The 23,502-nt window shown below is 34.9% G+C and overlaps 3 protein-coding genes across 3 annotated transcripts; all 3 read left to right on the forward strand.

Moving 5' to 3' along the window:
- The first annotated feature begins 240 nt into the window (after positions 1 to 240).
- LOC112010104 (ribose-phosphate pyrophosphokinase 4) lies at positions 241 to 5,410 on the forward strand. The gene is given in 7 exon segments (XM_065781604.1): positions 241 to 692; positions 695 to 1,032; positions 1,541 to 1,636; positions 2,362 to 2,430; positions 3,448 to 3,576; positions 4,482 to 4,581; positions 4,809 to 5,410. Coding segments are annotated over 7 exon segments (1,107 nt in total). The 5' UTR covers positions 241 to 451; the 3' UTR covers positions 4,943 to 5,410.
- Positions 5,411 to 14,433: 9,023 nt separating this feature from the next.
- LOC111994396 (cinnamoyl-CoA reductase 1) lies at positions 14,434 to 17,500 on the forward strand. The gene is made up of 5 exons (XM_024026270.2): positions 14,434 to 14,748; positions 14,838 to 15,010; positions 15,116 to 15,464; positions 16,300 to 16,486; positions 17,159 to 17,500. The coding sequence occupies exons 1-5, from the start codon at positions 14,631 to 14,633 to the stop codon at positions 17,301 to 17,303; spliced, it is 972 nt and encodes a 323-aa protein (XP_023882038.2). The 5' UTR covers positions 14,434 to 14,630; the 3' UTR covers positions 17,304 to 17,500.
- A 2,243-nt stretch (positions 17,501 to 19,743) lies between these two features.
- Positions 19,744 to 23,395, forward strand: LOC111994401 (gamma-interferon-responsive lysosomal thiol protein). The gene is made up of 5 exons (XM_065781605.1): positions 19,744 to 20,168; positions 20,404 to 20,469; positions 21,100 to 21,240; positions 22,668 to 22,760; positions 22,987 to 23,395. Exons 1-5 carry the CDS (start codon positions 19,896 to 19,898, stop codon positions 23,197 to 23,199), a joined length of 786 nt encoding a protein of 261 aa, XP_065637677.1. The 5' UTR covers positions 19,744 to 19,895; the 3' UTR covers positions 23,200 to 23,395.
- The last annotated feature ends 107 nt before the right edge of the window (positions 23,396 to 23,502 follow it).

Raw genomic sequence — 23,502 nt, forward strand, 5'->3', positions numbered from 1 at the left:
AAAACACTTAACAAATTAATGTCTTTATTGAAAAAAAAAAAAAATTCTATTAACTTGAAGATTATTAACAAGTTGAGACTAAATAGAGAAGTGTTTTAACCTGTGTTTATTGGGTAAGACTATAAGAGAGAGAGAGAGAGATTTTTTTTTTTTTTTTTTTTTTTTGAGACGAGTAAGAGTGAGAGATTAAAAGTATAGTTTCATTAGTTTCAATTCAAATATAAAATTATCCTCTATTCTCCTCCGTCTCTAAACTTCCAAACAAGCCATAAAAGAGTCATCTCTCTCAGACAATCAGACTCAATCTCTGTCTCAACTCTCAAAAAGACCGGAGAGCCCACCAACCAAACTATCAGAAATTTGTGCCTTTTGTTTTGTGTTACTGTTTACACTTTACACGCACCTACACAGCTCCACCGTAACATTACAGTGCAACAACAGTGTCTGCCACATGGCGGCCACTCGATCCAACATTCCTTCCCAAAACCCCAACTCTCACGCACTCAAACCCCTCAAACCCACTTCCATTTCTCAATCCCTTCTTAAATTCCCGGCTCTTGAATCCTCGAACAAGATCAGGAGGCGGTGTATCAATTCGAGGTGCGAGATCACGAGCTTCGAGGTTGACAAGCCCAAGAATTGGTCCGATCCAGTTCGAGTTCGAGTAATCCAACCCTTTTCNATTTTTTTTTTTTTTTGGGTAATTTATGGTTTAGGACATTTGATGATGGATTCCCCAACTTGTTCATACCTAATGCTCAAGGCATTCGTGGACAGCATGTAGCGTTTCTAGCCTCATTTAGTTCCCCTGGAGTAATATTTGAGCAGCTGTCTGTGATCTATGCATTGCCAAAACTATTCATCTCCTCATTCACACTAGTACTTCCGTTTTTCCCCACGGGTACTTCTGAGCGAATGGAGGATGAAGGAGATGTTGCAACAGCTTTTACTCTTGCTAGGATTTTGTCCAACATACCAATTTCAAGGGGAGGGCCTACTAGCCTAGTGACCTTCGATATCCATGCTTTGCAGGTTTCTACTTTGTATTTGTAGAATTGTTTTTATGTTTTGGCCTTTTTGGGTAAATTATAGACGAATCAAGTGGATCTTGAAACTTTACACTCACCTTGTTTTTAGAACAGAAGGAGGTGACATATGAGGTTTTTGATCATTCAATTGTTATAACAAGTGGGTGCCAAGAGCCTTGTGGTTCAATTGGACATCCTGGTGTCTCCAATGGATACATTCAGGGTTGAAATCCCCCTCTTCCTCATTGTAACTATCAGATTATCACAAAATGTTACAAGTGGGCAAGAGGGGATTCAAACTTTGGTACCCCTAATAAAGGAGACCAAGTAATGCCATTGAGCTACAAGGCTATTGGTAGCATTTGAGTTAAAGGTCATTTTCAATTATATTTGCAAATATTAGTGTATACAATTTATTTTGTTGGTTAATATGTGAGATTTTTTTTAGCGAATACAATTTGCTATTTCGAAATTTTTTGACCATCTGCTTTCTTTATCATGCTGTATCTTAGGAGAGGTTCTACTTTGGTGATAATATTCTACCATGCTTTGATAGTGGGATACCTTTGCTTAAAAATAGGCTCCAACAGCTCCCTGATTCTGACAATGTAAGATTCTTTTCTTTTCTTTTTGGGCATGTAAGATATATGTTGAGCTTCGTATTTGTAGAGTGGTGTTTTTTTCCCAGTTTATGGGGTTGTTGTTTAAGAATTCACTAATATGGTGAAGTCTACTCATGTTTGAAACCCCAGAGACAAGAGACAAGGGCTTCTGGGTAACCTGCACAATAAATAGTTTAAATTCCTGAGTTAGCATATGGGACCTGTAAAACCAGAAACTTTGATTGTTCCTATACTTGAAAGATCCCCCAAATATGGTTATTTGCTTCTAATGGTTTCAACCTATTTACCTGTATTCAGACCAGTGGCCAAGCTATATTATATATGTTTTTTATTTGATGTTCCTTTTTCTGAAAAAACCGATTGGGATGCTTTTCTAATTAGTAAGCATGTATTCTTTAGCAATACAGTTCACTTTTTTTTTATTTTTTGAGTCTGGAATCCAGGGTCTAAGTTAATTTTGTACCTCAAAATTGAAATGCTAAGATGCAAGAGGGGACGAGCATGTCTTAGGCTCTCAGCACTTAGACAAGATGGAGAAGATTATCAAAGAATTTGTAGCAGTGAGAGTAAAAATGACTGATCGTGATTAGTGACTGTGAAGTTGCTCTTGGAAATTATGGAAATCTAGAGATTAGATGTTGATAAGAGTAATTAACTTGGAGCAATTTCTCACCTATGACAATGAATGCTGGTGTTCTTCATTTTTTCAGATATCTGTTGCCTTTCCGGATGATGGTGCATGGAAACGATTTCATACACAACTGCAGCATTTCCCAACGGTATTATATAAAATTTTCTGTTTAACAAGAATCCTGTGTTTCACTTATACTCATGCATAGGCATATATAACTACTTTTTGTGCTTGTGTAAATTTGATGCAATTTTTACTCCAGTTAATTTGATATTTTGCACTAAATTAAAAAATCTGCTCTTTTTATTTTTAAAAACCACAAAGTAGATTATGTTAATGTTAAAATATATATTTATTTGTGTCAACTCTGGGGATATGATCATTATGTTGCACGCACCAATACCCCCACATCTAGTCCTACTGGATACATGGATTGAGGATCTATCTAGGATGAGACAATGTGAGTGAATTATTTCTAACCAAGAGTTTAGGGCCTTATATCTAATCTTTTTCTGGAGTGAACCAGGGAAATACATTGGATCTCTTGTTTTGTTAATTAAATATATCTTTTGGCTGACTGTAGTGTCTACTTGGGGGCTTGTGTCCCCAGCAAACATTTGCTTGTAGGAAACCTTCTTTTACAATGTATGTGAATGTTAACGATGGATGGGATATACCAATGGGCTGCAGCTCAGTGTGTATCCTGCAGGGTTCCCTAGTGGCCTCGGGTTAAAGTTTAAGAATCTAATACTGCAAAGGTAAATTGGGTATGTTCATAAAAGCTGTGTTCTTCTGAATCTAATGTGCACTTAAGAAAAAGGATGCATACGGTCGTGCAGTTTGTCCATTTGGTTTGTGGGGGAAAGGGAAATCTCCAAGTGGGAATTTTATTTTAGTGTTTTTGGTGATTCTGGATGCAATTTAATTTGTATGGAGGAAATGACATTTCTTGATCCTCTTCATTGATCCTGGCTGATTATTTCTCTCCCTTATATCCTATGAAATGAGATGACTTTTTTGAATTCTGCTTCAGCCGTAGATCTAGACGCTATCTGCGCAACTATAACTTTTCATATCTTTCACAGAGATGCTTGCATTTGGTTTACATTCTGACTGTACAACTAATCTTGTCCCTGGTTGCCTGCATCGCACAATTGATTTACAGATTGTTTGTGCAAAAGTTCGGGAAGGAGACAAGCGAATAGTTCGAATCAAGGAGGGAGATCCTGCAGGACGGCATGTTGTGATTGTTGATGATTTGGTCCAATCAGGTGGCACTCTTATTGAATGCCAGGTACACAAATCCATGCACATTTTGTTCTTACTATGTTAGTTCTTATGTAGTTTCTCAATCTGGAATTGTATTTGCGATCTGGAGAACATGCACAAATGTTGAGGTATCAAGTTTGACTTTTAGTAATCCACCATTTAGACCTGCACAATAGTAGTTATACCAACACATATCATGATTGTGCATCGTATCATATCCATTGTATGGTTAGGACAAACAGCTGATGAATTGAATTGATCATTTTGTCAAAGGGTTGTGGTATGAGGCATTAATATTGAGTTCCCTGGCTATTGCTAAAACCAGACTACCTCAGATGGCCGTGGATTTGGAATAAGATCTTACAGAGTTGAGTTCAACAACTTGGGGACAGATAAATACCATTATTATGTTTGGCTGAACTCCTAACAACTAAAGCTTCTTAAGGGGTGATACACTGATACCTACTGGTTTACTGATATGTGTCTAAAACTGCTTGGAAGAAAGTTTTGGGTTGTTATTGCTGATTTTCTTAATTTTTAAAAGTGATTACATATAAAAAAAATTGTATAACCTTAAAGTACAGTTCTTGCTAGCTGCCCCATGTAGTTTCTCTATACATCAACCAAGGCTTATGCGTTATAGCCGCCTCCTGGACCAATGTGGGTGTATGATTTGGCTACATTGCTCTCAATTTTGAAGTTGGTCTCATGATTTTGGCCATTCTAAACTGTACTATTTGTGAAGATAGACTAAGTGGGGACACATGGAAACCTTGTTCACAGGGTTGGAAAATAAAAGCTCACTTCACTAGGTTCATCTTTTGTGCCCCTACTTTTAGACTTTTGCACTGAAAAATACGACTCCCTTTATTTTCCATGTTTATTGGTTAGTCTTTCTGAAGTGCATACTTACACTATTGCTTCTTTTAGAAAGTACTGGCTGCCCATGGAGCAACAAAAATCAGTGCTTATGTGACACATGGAATATTCCCTAATAGGTCGTGGGAACGCTTTGAACACGATAATGGAGGTATTGCATGCTCTGACTTACATTTTCAGTCTTTCAGATAGTTTATTACAAAAAATAACTGACAGGGATTCTTGTGTTTCCACCCTTTTGCGCGCGCGCGCGCGCACACACACACACACATATATATATATAAAATGTTTCCTTTGAAATGGATATGATGGCAATTATACTGTCTCTAGAATATGATAGTCTAATCCATTTCTCTGTTATTTCCTTGTTCTATACAGGTAATCCTGATAATGGGCTGACCTACTTTTGGATAACAGACTCATGTCCAATAACAGTAAGGGCAGTGAAGAACAAGCCACCATTTGAAGTTCTTAGCCTTGCTGGTTCCATAGCTGCTACCCTTCAAATATAAGAGAAGCTTGGAAGCATGAGTCACTGGCAAAATAATGGTCTTGCGGGAAAAGTTAGTGAGTCATTGTCACTGTCAAAATCAAGTTATTGCATTGGTTCATGTGTTAAAAGGTCTTTTCTTGAAAGAAAAAAAATTCTTACAGAATAAGTTATGCGGTTTGGAGATTTGTGGTCATTTGGAACCACTTCTTCTGTTCCTGGCTTGATGATCTTTCTTTTGAGGGATAGGCCAAGATAGAAATAAAAAGGGAGAAAGGGGTGGGGGGTGTCATTTTGTGTTTGTGGTTTGATTCCCGACATTTGCCTCAATATGATTGCAATCAAGAGGCACCCTATAAAGAAGGGTAATACAAGAACCACCATAATTCCAATACAATGGCAATCTTTTTGGATGGACCAATTTGTTGTACGAGAAGCCTAATGACACAAAAACTTTTACAACATTTTTCAAAATTGTTTTGTTGATTTATTGTGATTGGTGTATAAGAAAAGTGACGTAAGAGGTGGTCTCATGTGAAAGTGGTGTCGAACTAATTGCAATTGTTGCCTTAACAAATAGTGGAAAAAGTTGTTTATCATATCAGTGTTTAGTGATGCATTAAAAAAAAAAGGAAAAAGAAAAAAGAGGCCTCTCAATTCCAAATAAATACTTAGATTTGGGTTTGGAGTTTTGTATAAGAATGAAAAAGAAATAAAAAGTATTTGGGATTGAAGTTTTACATAAGAATGAAAAGAAATAAAATAATAAAATGTCTGGAAAAATTAAAATTAATAAGGAATAGAAAATAATAGAATGAAATACATTTTAACTCTATATTTTATATGGTTTCAAATCAAATCACATAATTAAAAATTTTCAAATTAAACCTTAAAATAAATTATAGTTTTGTTTATTTTAAATTAAACTTTGAATTTTTAAAATTGAATCAATTTAGTTTAAGGGTTTGATTGAGTTGGAGGTTTAAATTGATACAATTTTAAAAGCCCATGGTTAATTAAATTGTATGGTTTGATTAAGGTGCTTAATTGAATTAGGGTTTAAATTGATACATACAATATTAGGTAGAGGGAAGGGGAGTAGTAGGGAGGAGAGTAGAGGAGAATGATTTACCTCCACTTTATTTGGATATTTGTAAAATTAGTAAGGGAGAATGGAGTAATTAGCCCTTCCTCTTGTGTAATTTTGTTAATATAATAAGGGTAAATTAAGTAATTTACTTGGTCAATAGTTTATGTCCTTTACTTTCCCTCCAAATCTCTCCAATTTGGGGGAATTAAAATTAGGGGGCTAGAAGGAGTCTAAATCCCTCCAAACTCCTCCAAATCCCTCCCCCTCATTCTTTAAAAAACTTCCAAACAAGTTAATTGCATTACTCTCCCTCCCTCTACTCTACTCCTCCTCTTTTTTTAAACATCCAAACATGCCATTAGGTATATAACTCCTTACCGTGGAAATGCCACGTTTTTTGCGTTCCTGTAGTACGCTTGTGTTCAAACTTCAAGAGGACACGCCTCTTCCTCTTGTGGAGTAGCTAGATTGCAGCAATTCATGAAAGTCCAACACTCCTATTAAAAATGAAAATGAAGTCCAACACTACTTTATGTACGCGAAAAAGTCTAGTAAGTAGTAACACTTCCTTCTTTTTTTACAACTTTTTTATTTTATTTTATTTAAGTGTGATTAGTAAATAAAAAATGATTGATCTATTTGTAAGTGATATTTAGTCACTACAGTCTATCATGTCAAAATTTTGCCAAAAGAATTATGGAATAATTTGTCATCGTAAAACTACTCTAAATACATTGTACAATAAACCAACAAATTATAAATATTCTCCAAGACTCCAAGTTTTGATTTTATAAATTTATCTCATGATTTGGGTTTTGATAAGCATCCAACAATGAAGAAGCATTAGACGCAATAAATTTTACAACTCCTAGAGCATTCAGTAGATGTATAATAGAAAAATGTGTAAAATTTACACAATTTTACCTTAAAATGACTTATATTAGTTAATATATAATTTTGTAAATTGACAAATTTGATATAGTAATCGTGTAAATTTATACTAGCACTATTCATTTTGCATTTCATTTTTTACTTTTTTTTTTTTTTTTTGTGTCTCAAGGATAAAATAAGAAAGTGGATGGTGGTTGTTGCGTGTAAATAAAGAAAAATATGTTTTTAAAAAAAAAATAAAAAAAATTGATATTTTAATGAAATGTAGTGTAAAATAGGAATGTTCAGGATCCAACTGGCATCGATGAAACCGGCCGACGCCGAACCAATCCGACTGCTTCCAAGCTCATTGTAGGTATCTGGCGCGATGGTCAACAGCAATTTGGACAAACTGAAGACGTCCGATGCGGTGAGCGGCAGCTATTTTGTACTCCAACGAGAAACTGCACCACACCGGCATATATATATAGACACACTATAATTTAACATATATGTATCAATGTTTACAGTTTTATATTTTTATGTTTCAGTAGATTGAAGAAAACCCAAAAAATACATGAAAGCAAATGCAAGGAAGAAGAAGAAGAAAATGGCGCTGATGGGTTAAGGAGAATGATAGGTTTATATATATATATATGATCTGGCACTAAAACTATGTCGTTTTAGGACTTAATATCAACTCCAAAACGACGTAGTTTTATCATCAAATTTATAAAATAAATAAATAAACGTTTTTTTGCCTTCTAATTTAAAACCCTAGGTTTATTTACCCACCCCTCTCTATATCACTCAGTCTCATCTGTCTGCCTCTTTTAGTCCTAGCAAGTCAACAACAAAAGTCTTCATCTCTCATCTCTCTCTCTCTCCCCCCTCAATCTCTACTGCTTACTGCCACTGTAATCTAGTGTTTGATGCCACGTTTTTTGGAGTTTCACCCTCTCTCCTCTTTGTCACAATATTCTCAAGAGTTTCTAGTGATGATTCTAACTTCAGATGCTCTTCCTTGCAAATGTAATGCTTTCTACCAGGTTTGTTTATGTAATTTATTTTCGATGGTTTTGTCTGATCTTTTATAAGTTTGGTTTAGTTTTTTTATTTGGGTTTTTGTAATTTGAAATGGGTATGTTTGAGAGAAAGATTGTGAATTTGTTTTCTTTTGATTTTTTTTTTTTTTTTTTGAATATTTGGGTTTTTTGTTTTATTTTAATGAGTATGATGTGGTTTGGGTTGTTAGTTGCATTGTATTAGGTTCCTGAGAAAATGAGGAATTAACCGAACTAACCGCACTAAACTGGTATTTTGCATTGCTCCTTGTGTAGACCAGTTCCCACCCCTCCACAGGTGAGTTGCGGTTAGGAATGAGGGAAAACCGCCCCTATAGGTGTGGTCCAAAAATGCCCAAAAAACCAACTGCACCGCACCATGTACAGCCCTAGTACTATAAAATAAATAATTTGATATGAAGTATTTTAAAAGGTAAGTATGTAAAATAGAGAAAAAAAACTTATACTAAAATAGACAATAATTTTTGGTGGAGCTAAAGCAAATGACGTTATAATTAAAGTAATATTATTTTCACACATCACTCATGTTATGTCTAAGTATTGTATTTTTAAAATTATGGTTCAATAATTGAAGAACGTCACATCAACCATTTTTTTGTGTGCAATGACTAATGGTAACAAGTTTTGGTTACGTTAAACAGAATTTATAGGCAAAATGCACTTTTGGTGCTTCAAGGGCCAGTTTCAATTTAGTTTATCTTCAATTGCATCAATTTAGTTTTATTTATTTATATTTTATAATTTATTTCAATGTTACTACTAACTTAAAAAATAGGGTTAAAATTGCCAGTAACTTGAAATTCAATTTAGATCTCTTGGTGAAAAAACAGGGGATAAGGTTTGACAAAAAACTTAGCGCTTACAACTAACAATAAAAAAAATAATATGTATTCCTGTCATGTGCAATGCATATGACTTGTTTAAAATAATTATATAAAATGTGATTTAGTAAGGTCACAACTAAGTTTGGAACCAAACTCTATATAAAAATAAATAAATAAATAAATAAGAAGGACAAAACCAATAGGACAAATTTTGGCTACAACTCTCACTTAAAAATTAGCATGACTATATATTTTGAAAATCTAATCATTAGATTACACGTTCTTTATGTTTTTAACACGCATGTCAAATTTTGTACCAATCGAATGATTTACTATTCAATCCATAAATTCATTTTTAATACATAATTTTAGAATACAAAAACTTGAAATTTAAATATTTGATTGATGACATAATTATTGATCTTTGACTTTGAAAATTTTGTAAGTATGGAGGATATAAAAATAAAATATAATTCAATTCACATCCAATAAAAACAAATTTAATGGAGTTGTAGCCATTGGCTATAAACTAAACTAGTATGTAGCCAAACTTTATCCAAACCGAAGTGGCTAAAAATTAGTCGCAATTTAATTTTGACAAAGTTTAGCTGCAAACTATCTTTTCCAACCTACCACGTGCCAATTTATAAACAAGGTACATGACTCATAAAAAAATTCATGCGACTAAAAACTATATATTAATGGCCTTATCAATTGTCACGTAATGAGTCAGAGGAAGGTAACTCTAAACCCATTTGACACTAAACTTTTTTTCATACGTTAATAGCTGGATTCAGAAGCTACGTGCAGGAGAATTTCAACTTTCAACTCGAATAGTTGGCAGACAAAGTGGGAGAACGGAAAGAAATGGCTCCATATTTGTAATTGATATGATTCATGACAATAGGACCATAAAAGCATCATTGTTGTCGCTCTTTATTCTCAAGTTTAGTTTAGGGTTCCATTTGACATGTATATTAAATGACATAATCAAACTAAGATCAAATATCTATCCTAATCATATTTGATGCTCGATATTCTTAAATTTGAAACTCATGATCCCATAAGTTCCGGTTTGCTTAACTAATAAAGCCTTTTGTTGTCAAATATTTAATTTTGACAAAGTTTAGCTGCAAACTATCTTTTCCAACCTACCACGTGCCGATTTATAAACAAGGTACATGACTCATAAAAAAATTCATGTGACTAAAAAATATATATTAATGGCCTTATCAATTGTCACATAATGAGTCAGAGGAAAGTAACTCTAAACCCATTTGACACTAAACTTTTTTTCATACATTAATAGCTGGATTCAGAAGCTATGTGCAAGAGAATTTCAACTTTCAACTCGAACAGTTGGTAGACAAAGTGAGAGAACGGAAACAAATGGCTCCATATTTGTAATTGATATGATTCATGACAATAGGACCATAAAAGCATCATTGTTATCGCTCTTTATTCTCAAGTTTAGTTTAGGGTTCCATTTGACACGTAAATTAAACGACATAATCAAACTAAGATAAAATATCTATCCTAATCATATTTGATGCTCGATATTCTTAAATTTGAAACTCATGATCTCATAAGTTCTGGTTTACTTAACTAATAAAGTCTTTTGTTGTTAAATAAGATGTTTGAGGTTTGATCACTATCTACATTAAAAATCAATTAATTTCTTAATTTGATAATAAAGAAAAACTATTAAGAGCAGAATTCATAAGCTCAAACTCTATTAAAAAAAAAAAAAAAAAAACCCAAACAAATAAACAAACTCACGAATCCCATATCTAAGGATCCTATCATACGTATAGTCCACATAGTGTCATAGTTGCAATTTTGCTGATGATAAAACTACTTGATACATAGGCCCACCAAATATAAAATAACCCTTGCAGCCCGGATAGGGGATGAAGGTCTCACAGTCAAATACTTGTGCATGTTGGATTGCCACTGAACTGTTAACAGTACTGAGCCCTCTGTGGATGGGCCGCTTCTCCAATTTAGCTGATACATTAGATGTTCTCCAATGGGTCAGGGACCTCGGGCCTCGGAGTTTTAAGGAAGTCTCTCTCTCTATTTTGTAATTTCGTGCCAATCCGCTTGACAACAAAAGGAAACCCACAAGCCTTTTTACCCAAAAAAAAAAAAAAAAAAAAAAAGGTTTAGGAATAAAGAGCTAGTAGCCTGTTCCCCCCCCCCCCCCCCACAACAAAAAAAAGAAAAGAAAAAAGAATACATATACAACGATATTCATGTTCTCTAGTAGTCTATATTGTTAGCTGTGAAATATTCCCTTTGATTCTATTATGTTATATATTGACATAAAAATAAAAAAAAAGGAAAAAGAAAAGAACACAAAATGGCATAAGTATTGAGCTCCGTTGATCAGTATCATGGAAAAGATCTGATTGGTTTGAGATATGCTTACAACAATGGATGTGATTGTGAATGTAATGAAATCACTGCTTTTTCTATGGGCATCTGAGAGGACCTGCAGTAGTTCACTTCCCATGGAGGAGAATTTGGAGTATAAAGGTACCTCGTGAGATAGCTTTCTTTGTTTGGACAACAACTTTGGGTAAAATTTTAGTGGAGGATCTTTAAAAACACTCTCTTATGAGTATTGATTAGTGTTGCATGTGCATTGGTAATGAAGAGCCTGTTAATCACCTTCTATTCAATTTTCCTTAGCAATGGCCTTGTGTTCATTTGTGTTTACTCTGGATCTCTTGGGTCATGCCAAAGACTTGATTTAGTTGTTGGGTAAAGTTTCGTTGTTGTAGCCATTTTAAGATATGAAGGCTACTCCTTTGTGTGTGTTGGGGACCATTTGGTGGAGAGGAATAGTAGGACCTTTGGTGGTGTCGAGTGATCTAATCATGTTTTGAAGCAAATGATTTTGAAGTCTGTATACAAGTGGATGACTGTTTCGGGCAGTATCCCCTTTTCTTCTGTTTAAGGCTTTCTAGACCTTTTGAGTTTGAAATTGTAATTCTTTAGGAGTGGGTCAATGCACATTGTGTATTTGATCTATCTCCTCTTTTGAATAAAATTATTGTACTTATCCCAAAAAAATGGCTACTGTTTTAGTAGCTTTAAATAGTGTTGTTTAGGAGCTTTGGAGATACATCTGAATGACATGTAGGCCATAATATATTGTCAAATACCTGAAGAGATAACTGTTAATTGCTTTGGGGCTTTTATTTATTTAGTACTTAAATTATAAAGCTTCCTTGATTAGGAGAGGGGGGGGGAGGGGAGGGTGAACCTGTAGAGAGGTGCCTACTTCTGGACTTGGTTGCGTGGAACTCTCCTAAAATACAGGGGAACGGCTTAGTTGGGCTTGGTTTCTAAGCTTTAACATCAAACTCAGGAAGCTACATGCTTGCCTTTGACTGTATGAACATTTACGGTTGCAAAAAAGGTTTACTTAGAACCAAGGTATTCATTAATTTTGTGACATGGTGGTGGCTTATGTCTCATTTTACTCATTTACAGTGTAGTCATTAGACATAAGTTCTTTTGGTTACTTTTTAAGGAGACACTCATGCAGTCCTTTGCTTATTCTACTCTCTTGAAGGAGTCGCTTATATTTCTCATAATCATAATGAGGTGCCTTCGGATAATGTTATGAACTTTGCAGATGATGCATAATGTTGTAGATTGAGGCTGTATTCTTTAGTAGATCTTCTCTCATGCCTTTAGCACTTTCTTTCCTCTTTTCCCCCCCTTTTTAAGAAAGGTCACGAAAACTGACTGGCACTCAACTCACATATTAGAGTTCTTTTACCGTGAATTATTGCTATCATGATTCTTTACATTCTCTTCATTTTCTTCCCATGTTACATCTTAATTGTCTTCTGTTGTGTGTTTCTAGGGGGTCCAAAAGCAGCTTGTGCTGGTTGTGCTGGCTTTGCAGCATTTTCAGTCCTGATAGAGAAGTTTCTGGATAGACACGATTGATTTAGTGCGTTGCTATTGTGATCCAATTTTGCAAGCATTAATTATTACAAGAGAAGTGATAGCTTATCTTCAAATTTATGATGCCTTATTTTCTTCATAGATATAATCCCCCTTAATTAAAGGGATGCATTAGAGGGAATTCATGATTTTTGATTTTGTACGAATACTGTATTTCTTTCATGATAGTTTCCTTTGCGGAAGTATTCTTCAAACTGAGGAAGTTTAGTAGGTTAAGTAGATACTATTATACATGTTGCGTTTGGCATTCAAAGATAACAGTGAAAGGGAGTTTCCCATAATGTTATTCTATTTACTTTTAGTGTTGGAAAATCATTACAGCTTCTGGACATTGACGGGCTTCTTAGCATAAGCTATATTGGTTGGATTGAGCTTTTGGCAAACTTCTAGGCTATAGTGATAAAAATAGCAGAAGAGTCTGTAAGCCCCGATATAAACCACCACCCATTCCATATATTAGTTAAATAAATCTGTTTGTTTAATATTATATATACATATATATATATATATATATATGGATTGGGATGGGGGACTTTATACCACGACATTGTATTTATAGCAAAATCAACAAAATAACCTCTGTAAAATTTTGAACATCATGAGAAAAACCAAACATCTATACAATAGTGTGACCTTGTTTAAATTTTACCTTTTAGGTTATAAAAGGATCACGTAAATAAAGTCAAGCTGCTCTAATATAATTGTCACAATTGCTCTAATAAATCCTCCAAATCCGAGAAGTCTACCAGAACTCATTTCAATGGAGGATAGGAGCAGAAGCGCAGAGCCCAGTTTTTATTTATTTTTTTTTTTTCCTCTTCCTCTTCAAAATGAGAGGCAGAGAGAACTGGCTATTGGAGGGAAGGAGAGAATGAAGGGGGGGGGGGGGGGGGGGGGGGGGGTGGTTGTNATAATAGAGTGATGGAAGATCGATGGAGCAAATTTGGTTTTTTTTAACTGAGATCTTGGACGGTGGCATGGACATTGTAGCCACGATGGAGGAGTTCACAGACGAGCCAGGATCCAATGCACCCGCTACCTCCGGTCACGCACACCACCTCTCCCTCTTTTGCCATTTCCCTTTCTCTCTCTCTCTCTCTCTGTCTCCTTCACCCAATCTTCACGCTTCACTCACTGCCAATTTTACTTGCAATTTTTCTTCTATAAAGATTTTACTTGCTGTCTGCATTCCGCAGAGACATGAATAGATGGGATAGGATAGGGGAAAGGATAGTAATATAGAATTGAATATGATGAATGATGATGCAGATAAATATATATATATATATATATATATATGTAAAATAAATATAGTGCCTAAATGCGGTTGGGAAGCACCTGTAGCAGTAGAGAAAAAATATCTATGGATGTATAGCGCAAAAAAAAAAAAAAAATTATTCCTTATCCGGTGAGTTCTAGTAGAAATGTAACATTTTTTTTGTCTAATTATTATTATAAATTTTTTCTGTAACATCACTTGTACATCATTGTTATTACTTTGATTGATCGCAGTGACACGGACATACTATTACTATATATGGATGATGCAGTGACTTGTATGGGATTTGTTGAAATGAAGAGGGTTGGAAATCTATACCGTGTTGGTTCATGGTTGGACACTATATTTATTTTACATATATATATATATATATATATATATTTATCTGCATCATCATTCATCATATTCAATTCTATATTACTATCCTTTCCCCTATCCTATCCCATCTATTCATGTCTCTGCGGAATGCAGACAGCAAGTAAAATCTTTATAGAAGAAAAATTGCAAGTAAAATTGGCAGTGAGTGAAGCGTGAAGATTGGGTGAAGGAGACAGAGAGAGAGAGAGAGAGAAAGGGAAATGGCAAAAGAGGGAGAGGTGGTGTGCGTGACCGGAGGTAGCGGGTGCATTGGATCCTGGCTCGTCTGTGAACTCCTCCATCGTGGCTACAATGTCCATGCCACCGTCCAAGATCTCAGTTAAAAAAAACCAAATTTGCTCCATCGATCTTCCATCACTCTATTATTATTATTCTCCTAACCCACTATCTCTTCTGTTCTGTTGCAGAGGATGAGAATGAAACGAAGCATCTAGAAGGTCTAGAAGGAGCCGAAACTCGTCTCCGTCTCTTCCAGATTGATCTCCTCGACTACCCCTCCATTCTCCGCGCTGTTAATGGCTGCGCCGGTGTCTTCCACCTCGCCTCTCCCTGCATCGTCGATCAAGTCCAAGATCCCCAGGTCTATCTATCTTTAAACTTTGGATATTCTCTTGCACCTGGAATTGATTCTTTTTTTTTACTTTTCTAGTAATATGTATGTGATTTGGGAGTGGTGCATTTACAGAAGCAACTTCTGGACCCGGCGATCAAGGGTACTATAAATGTACTGACTGCAGCTAAGGAAGCTGGGGTGAGCCGCGTGGTGGTCACGTCATCAATCTCCTCTATAACTCCCAGCCCTACCTGGCCACCTGATGTTGTCAAGGCTGAGGATTGCTGGTCCGACCTTGACTACTGCAAGCAGAAGGAGTTATGGTATCCAATTTCTAAACACCTAGCCGAGAAAGCAGCTTGGGATTTTTCTAAAGAGAAGGGTTTGGATGTGGTGGTGGTCAATCCCGGGACTGTCATGGGCCCGGTTATTCCTCCTAGACTCAATGCTAGCATGCTAATGCTTCTTCGCCTTCTTCAGGGTAATGCTCGCTCTCTCTATCGATCTAATGTTGTTGCTATTAAGAGCGTTTTCACTTGTGTATTAGATTTGATGTACATGAGTTGTTTAATTTAACCATCGTTATTTGTCACTTCAATTTGAATCAGCAAATTAAAACTCGTAGAATTCATATGTCATTTTTTTTAAACCATAATAAAACAGCAATTCGTTCTTCTCTGCTTTAGTCAAGTGGCTGAGGCTGACCTTGAGTAAAGGCTTAAGATTTGTGCACTGTAAAAGTTCGGTTTATAAATATTCTTCAGAAAAAAAAGTCTTCATTCAATACTTTTTATCTCATACTTAGTGGTCATATATGTGGGCTAGTCCCAAACTTGGAGGAAGGGACAGTGTTCACTGTATGCAGGAGTGCAGTGATATGCCACTTTCTTCATCTTCTAGCATAGGTCTATTGTGGAAGTTTATGTTCATAAGGGTTTTGCTTTAGGTACTCCTTGGGTTGTCAAAACCATGCCACCCTTCAATCTTCTTTGGGTTAGGAAGTAGCCATGCTAAAAGTGAAAGATGCATGCTAAGTGATAAGCAGCATGCAATCACAATAGATGAAAGCTTTCGACACGTGATGTCATTCTGCCTTTATATGGACAATTCTATCTCCGTCACACCTTTAACTGGATGTAGTCTTCAACCCTGGGAGGATGCACCACCAGCTCTCTTACTTTTTACTATAGTTGATTATTGTGGATTTGTAATTTCCTCTACTTCTAAAAACAAAATAATAATTCCTTTTTAACTGTAAGTTTCTGATATTTACAATTAGTAAAAGCCTTAACCATGCGATTTTATCCTTGCTGCAGGATGCACTGAAACATATGAAAATTTTTTTATGGGATCTGTGCATTTTAAAGATGTGGCCCTGGCACATATATTGGTTTATGAGAACAAATCAGCAACTGGAAGGCACTTGTGTGTTGAAGCTATATCACATTATGGTGATTTTGTAGCAAAGGTTGCTGAACTTTACCCTGAATATAAAATTCCAAGGTAATACATTCGACTTTCTGTGACTGTGAAATGGATTTGAAACAGGAACTATGTACATCTCTTGAGTATCTGATAACCATAAAAGCTGCATTAGAACAAAAGTCAATGACATGGTGGAATTGAATTGCATTTTAAGGGAAATTATGATCCAGATATGATAATGCTTAATAGATGAAGATATATAACTAACAATTGTCAAATGAGGTTTGTTGGGTTTAACATTGATACTGCACTGTCTGCCGCAGGAAGTACCATAGAAGTGTATATATTTTATTTTGTTTTGTTTTCGACTATTTTTAATAGGTCATAAATCAACTTTAAACTTCAATTTTTGTTTGGGTTTGGCCCCACCCAACTCAACTCCATTCCTTGGACTGAGTGCTGTCTGATCTATAGAGACCCAGTCATGCAATTTTTATTCTTGCCTTCTAATAATATTTCATCTTTTGCTAGCTTATTTAAGTTCCCTTTGTGCTGCCATACCTTAATGATTTTAGAATTTCCAGTTAGGTAAACTTATTGTTGCATGTATCTGGTTGGTTTCCAAGTCTTTGATTTTGGTTCTTCATCCTTTGGAACATTATCATATCTGCTTGATGCCAATTTTAGAATTTAAATGCAATAGAAGTGGTTGTATAAATTGCTGAATCTATAATGTCCCCTTGTGTGCAGGTTGCCAAAGGATACTCAACCTGGGTTGCTGAGGGCGAAGGATGGAGCTAAGAAGCTGATGGACTTGGGCTTACAATTCATTCCTATGGAGCAAATTATCAAGGAATCTGTTGAAAGTTTGAAGAGCAAAGGATTTATTTCTTGAATGCCAGCTACAGGTGTTCACGAACACTTTAGGGATCTAATTATCTTGTGAACTGATTTATCGGTGAGGATTTGTAGTATTATTATGAACAATTCTAGCCAATGAATTCTGGTTTCTCAATGTAGCTTGGATCTCCTTGTAATCCTGTCCCTAATATATTATTGAGAATAACATATCTTAGAATTTAGCAGTTAAAAGTTGTAGTTACTAGTTAATAATTAGTATTTTGGTTCAAGTTATTAAAGACTATTTCAAAAAAAGAAAAAAAAGAGGGAAGTTATTTTTTGGATCATGTCCTTGAAGAAGCCTAAGTCAACGGAGAAGCAATTACAGTCCTAAACTCTACTAATGAAACCAGGAAAGAAACCGAATTAAGTAGGAGGTAACAAAAGACATGGCAAACACTAACAAACAAAGAGGAAACAATCTAGAATGAGAATACATGGGAGATTGATTGAGACTCTGAGCTTACTACTAACCGCCACTCAAACTCCTTGTCTTAATCCTTAGAAAAGAATGCATTTGGCCTCAAAACTTGTCAAAATTCACAGCTGCTCTTGTTGGGTGTGCCTTTCAGCTTTCAGCTTTCAGCTTTGGCAGGTGGACCACATGGTGCTTGGCTTCACCCCAGTACGCAATTTGTCAAATTGCTCATTAAACCCTGACTCGCCCTGTGCAATTGTATGGTAGGTATCGGCATATAAAGAAATTCCGGGTTTTATAGTTCTACAGATCAGATTACTTGAAAAAATAAAATAAAATAAATCAATCGAACCTCTTCTTAATTCGAGGGGATGCGGAGAGGTGCATTTCCCCCCTGCTCATTATAGCAAAAAATACAAAACCCTTGAAATAGACCAGCTTAATTTCATAAATTTCAGACAATTATTTCAATATATTTACCCTGGAAAAGAAAATGAGGAAATTTTACAAATATCTCTTAAGTTTGGGGAAATGACATTTATCTTCCTTGAGATTGAGAAATCAACATATTAGTCCTTCCATTAATAACAACAACAGAATATTTCAAAATTTGAAAATATTGCATTGACCAAACCCTAACCACAATTTGGTGATAAAGAACAATATTTAACCCAAAAAAAAAAAAAATTCATTACCATGATTATGGTTTGATTGAGAGAATCTTTTCAAAATTTGAAATTTTTTGTTATTATTATTATCAAAATGACTAATGTGTTGATTTTCTCAAATCTTAAGAAATAAAGTGTCATTTCTCTTAAGATTTGGGACTTAATATCATTTTCCCAAACCTCAATAGAGGTTTGCAGAATTTACCCTATAATAAAGCTTATGTTCTACATTCTACATGTAGTGGTTGCATCAAGTGGACACATTTTTCATTTTTCTAGTGTTTTTTCCCCCTTGCATCTTGTGAGTTGTGATGCACTATAAGTAAATTAGGATAATTAACAAAATTTGCCAAGAATCTTGTAATTCAAATTACACTTCCTGGTGTTTCAAATGAGGATTTCTAGAGTTCAAATGCTCCCCACCCCCCCCACCCCGCAACTATTGAATCATTAAAAAAAAGGACAAAATTTAGATACAATTACTTATATGTTATATTTTAGGAAGGTTAATTAAATTCAACCATATGGCTATATTAGCCAATAAACTACATGGTTGAATTTAATTATTACTAGGAAAAGATAGTTAAATTTAATTAAGGAGTTTTACCTATGTTTTTCGATTTTTTTTTGGGTTTTTAGTAAATAATTAGATTTGGTAGCCAATAAAAGTAATTTTCAAAGTGAGAAATTAATATCTTTATTTTATTATTCTTGCTATTGAGATTTGACAAAATTTTTATTTATTTATTCATAATTTGAGGTAGTAAATTAAGAATGGTACACAACCATTTTAATATAGATCCATCATTAACATTTAACACCTTGGACTTGTTAAAAAACTTTTTTTATTAGACTTATTCTTATAATAAATTTAGGACAATATTTAGATATAATTTTTAAGGGATTGAGATCAGGTAGGGTATTGCACGTTTAGTTGCTCTTGAGAATGAAAGTTGAGAAAAATAACTTTCAATTTCAAGTATCCAGTAAAAAAAGATTAATAAAAAAAAAATTTATTGTTAAAAAGTGAAGTGGTAAAACGAGAAAAAAAGAAAGTAAAAAATTAAGTGATTTCATTCATCAATACAACATACAAATTCTTATCTTTTTTAAAGACCATTAAATTCAATATATTCATATATTTAAATTTAATTAAAGAATTTAAGATACAACTTCTGAACAAAAAAATTCTCAATATATATATATATATATAAACAATTTTATCAAAGTTTTGTCCATAAATATCAATACGTGGATAGAGTGAATTTATTCCGTGTGTGTTTGTTGTTAATTAAAAAAAAAACCCAAAATTTAAAAAGAATGAAATATATGTACATGAACCGTTTTCTGACTAGTGGCGGCCTCTAACAACAAACACCTGTAATTTTCCAGTCCTGGTTTTTATATTTCTCTGCATATAGATATAATAGTTTTCTTGGATTGCACTCCCTCTCTGACTCTCAGCTCCATTGTTCTGAAAATCCCTCAGCCTTTTTCTCCAATGGCTTCTAATCTTGTAATTACGCTCTCTCTCGTCTCTTACCTCTTCTTCTTCACGTCTTCTTCTTCGTCAGCTTCTAGAATTATTTTACCATCAGATTCTCAGAAAGTCTCTGTGGGCTTATACTACGAATCCCTATGCCCCTACAGCGCCAATTTCATAATCAATTACCTGGACAAGCTCTTCGAAACTGATCTCATCTCTATCGTCGATCTCAAACTCGTTCCTTGGGGTAACGCCAAACTCAGAGCCAACAACACCTTCGATTGCCAGGTCATGGTTTTCCTTAATTCCACAATTTTATGACTTTCTTTTTCTTTTTCTTTTTTTCTTTTTTTGTTTGATTAATCACAATTCAATTGCTTGGAACTGTATACTTATACTATTTGACAATTTTCCCATATGGGTTGGACTTATTTACTTGTATTGAGAACGTCAAAATTGTACTTTTCATTATTCTATGTATTAACATAGGATGAAGTACTAAGTTTTTTGATGATGATTGCAGCATGGCCCATATGAATGCTTACTAAACACTGTGCAAGCCTGTGCAATTGATGTCTGGCCTGATTTGGTAAGACTTCATTTTTTTAATATTTCGATAGTTACAATGGGGGAGTGAGGATTTGAATCTGGGTGTTTCCATTGAAAATACCAAGAGGTGTCAATTAGCTCTTGGCAAATTGGTAAGACTTGTTGCTGACCATAAGACAGTAGAAATAAAAAATGATAAGAACCCATTGGTACATAAGACTATAAAAGTGCTACTAGCATTTTCTTCTTGGTGCTAAGCTTATATTTAGTTGTGGTGTGCACAGGGACATCATTTCAGTATTTCTGAAAGTCTTGTGGATAGTTGTGAAAATGTTTTGATCATATGCATACTGAAGGTTACACATGTGTGACTGGAAGTCTCACATGGAGAAAAGGTAAAGAGGATGAGGAATTAATATAATACAATTAGGCTCAAACCTACAGGCTTAAGTTGTTGGGTTAAGTGGTGTTCCTATATGTTATATTAAGGCCTCAATTGGAGTCTGCCCAAGGTTTTATCTCCCCAACAAATACTAGTGTGGTTTTTTCTTCTTGGAAAATGAAAAATCTTAAGTTAGTTGAGTTGTTTGGTCAGTTATTCAAGGGTTTTAACTTTTAATAACATGTGAGTGGCAATGCTATGTTCTCATGCACTTTCATGTTGTTGCAGAGTGAGCATTTTCCTTTTATTAATTGCGTTGAGACTTTGGTCTACGAACACAAGTACCCCCAATGGGAATCATGTTTTGAGAAGCTGGGCTTGGATCCAAAACCTATTTCAGATTGCTTTAGTAGTGGACATGGTAAAGAGGTTGGCTTTCTTCAATTGAATTTAACATTAAATTTTCCATTCAAGTGGCGTAAGTTGTTTGGGTGAAAATATCAGGATGCACACCTTTTTTTTTTTTGGTTATCATGGGTGTTTAGGGCTCTTAGAACTAATCGTTCTGATGTGTATAGTTCCCCCTGGACGTTTGCAGTGTGCACTCCCAAGTTTAATATTAATATTATCCTATTAAGAATCAAATTGTAGCAAAATAACAGTTGATTGTACTATTTATACCAGCTTTGTCTAATAAACTAAAATATACAGACAGCACAGATTATCCTATGGTGAATAAATGAAATATTCTTTACTTAATGTGAACCAACATACATTATTGAAATCGTGTAGCCTTATATGGGCTACATCATCAAGGTGGAATATTTGTTGTGTGATCACTTGGTAGTTGGTACATAATAATTATAATTGAAGGGTTGGAAGTGCTTTGCCATTAATTTTTTTTATAATTGCTAGGCTACTAACCAAAGAATCCCTAGCTTACCTAAGGAGATACCTCTGGTTGAATAACTGTCATTATACTTTTTTTCCTACATGGATTCTATCTTGCTAAATATAGCTTATTGACAGATGGTATATGTTTTTGTTTTCTTGATTCCTCCAAGAAGCTGTAAGATTTGGGTATGCAAGTACTTGCAGTTGACCCTTCTTAGGAACATAGGAAAGAGAGTTTGAATTTATGTTGAATGAATCATCAGTCCTTAAACTATTTGGCTTTTCATTTGTAGTACTGTAAAGGTGAGTAATTGTGGATCCCGTGGAATTAGTGAAGGACTAATCTTTACTGGGCTTGGGTGAAATTGGTAAAAAAAAAAAAAGTTGTACCCAATGCACAAAGCCCTCACTTTTGCAAGCCTCCAAATTTTTTTGGAGAAGATGATTCCCAGACTCGAACCTACAACCTTTTGCTTTTGGTGGATGGCATGCCACCGCACCAAGGATTGGGTGAAATCAGCATTTATAAAAAATGAGCTGCCAAATACTTGGATGGTGTTAATTAATAACGTGGCCAGGAAATGGTTGGAGCTTCCATGACCACGAAATACTTTTATATTTAAACTTGTGACTAGAATACTGAAGAACACAACCCCAAATCAAGAGCTTCTTACATAGAGTGGTAATTTAGTGCAAGTATTTTGAATTGACACACTAAAAACTGACTTCTCTGACATTTGATTGTTTGTAAAATCATTCCATTCTTTCATATGGGACCACTTTAGGGGCCCTTTTTATTTTTGTTTCTGTGGGGAGGGGGGATATGTGCTATTATTCTGCTGACTGGAATCATACTAGGCACAGCGTTTTCCTTTCTGTTTACCTCGTCACTTATACTATGGTTTACTACTGTCAGAAATTCTCTAGCTATCTATAATTGGATTTATTTTTTCTTTATACAGCTTGAATTGCAATATGCAGCTGAAACAAACACCCTTCAGCCTCCTCATAAGTATGTGCCTTGGGTTGTTGTGGATGGAGAACCACTCTATGAGGTTTGTTCTTTTGACTATGTAAAGTTCTTCTGTTTTCCAATATTATTCACCAAGGCATATGCATACATGATTGGATTATATTTGTGTAACCTCATTTTGAACTAATTAAACAAGTGATGGTTGTTTGTAACCACTAGATTAATTTCTGGTCATTTAAAATAGTGATGGGTAATGGGTAACCATTATTATTGCTCTCTCTAAGAAATGATATAATTTCTCACTGCAGGATTATGAAAACTTTCTAAGCTATATCTGCAAGGCTTATAAAGGTACTGCTGTGTCCACGGCCTGTAGCAAAGTATCTGTGAATACTGTATCAGGGAAAGCGAAGGTTATCCATCCAGATTGCTATGAGACAAGAGCGCTGGCATTAGCAGCAAGAATAAAATCAGCCATTACACGGTGGATGGGCCAGAAGAACATGGTAGCTTCGATGTAAATGTCTGCGGTTTTATGTGTTTGTAGATTGGTTCATAACTGTTCCTTATATTTTCTGGAGATCTACCTATCTTGTTTGTATTTGCAGTGCCCAGTTAAGGCAGCTAGGAAATAGTAAGTTGGTACCAGCCAGAGAAAACTCTTCTTGTTTGTGGCGTATCATTAATTATTAATTATGACAAATAGTTTTATGTTTAGTGATAAATCAGTCTAGATGCATATGCTGCATTTTCATGGCACCCATAGATACTCTATTTGCTATTCTTCTCATTTGTACACTAAAGAGAGAGCAAACCAAAATCTA

The sequence above is a fragment of the Quercus suber genome, unplaced genomic scaffold, assembly GCF_002906115.3.
Source record: "Quercus suber isolate HL8 unplaced genomic scaffold, Cork oak 2.0 scaffold_272, whole genome shotgun sequence".
Taxonomy (NCBI): domain Eukaryota; kingdom Viridiplantae; phylum Streptophyta; class Magnoliopsida; order Fagales; family Fagaceae; genus Quercus; species Quercus suber.

Excerpts from the sequence above, each read along its gene's own strand:
- LOC111994396 (XM_024026270.2), top strand. The coding sequence starts at position 14,631 with ATGGCAAAAGAGGGAGAGGTGGTGTGCGTGACCGGAGGTAGCGGGTGC. Across the intron at positions 15,011-15,115 it reads ATCAAGTCCAAGATCCCCAG|AAGCAACTTCTGGACCCGGC; the intron begins GTCTATCTATCT and ends GTGCATTTACAG. Across the intron at positions 16,487-17,158 it reads CCTGAATATAAAATTCCAAG|GTTGCCAAAGGATACTCAAC; the intron begins GTAATACATTCG and ends CCTTGTGTGCAG.
- LOC111994401 (XM_065781605.1), top strand. The coding sequence starts at position 19,896 with ATGGCTTCTAATCTTGTAATTACGCTCTCTCTCGTCTCTTACCTCTTC. Across the intron at positions 20,169-20,403 it reads ACAACACCTTCGATTGCCAG|CATGGCCCATATGAATGCTT; the intron begins GTCATGGTTTTC and ends TGATGATTGCAG. Across the intron at positions 20,470-21,099 it reads TTGATGTCTGGCCTGATTTG|AGTGAGCATTTTCCTTTTAT; the intron begins GTAAGACTTCAT and ends ATGTTGTTGCAG.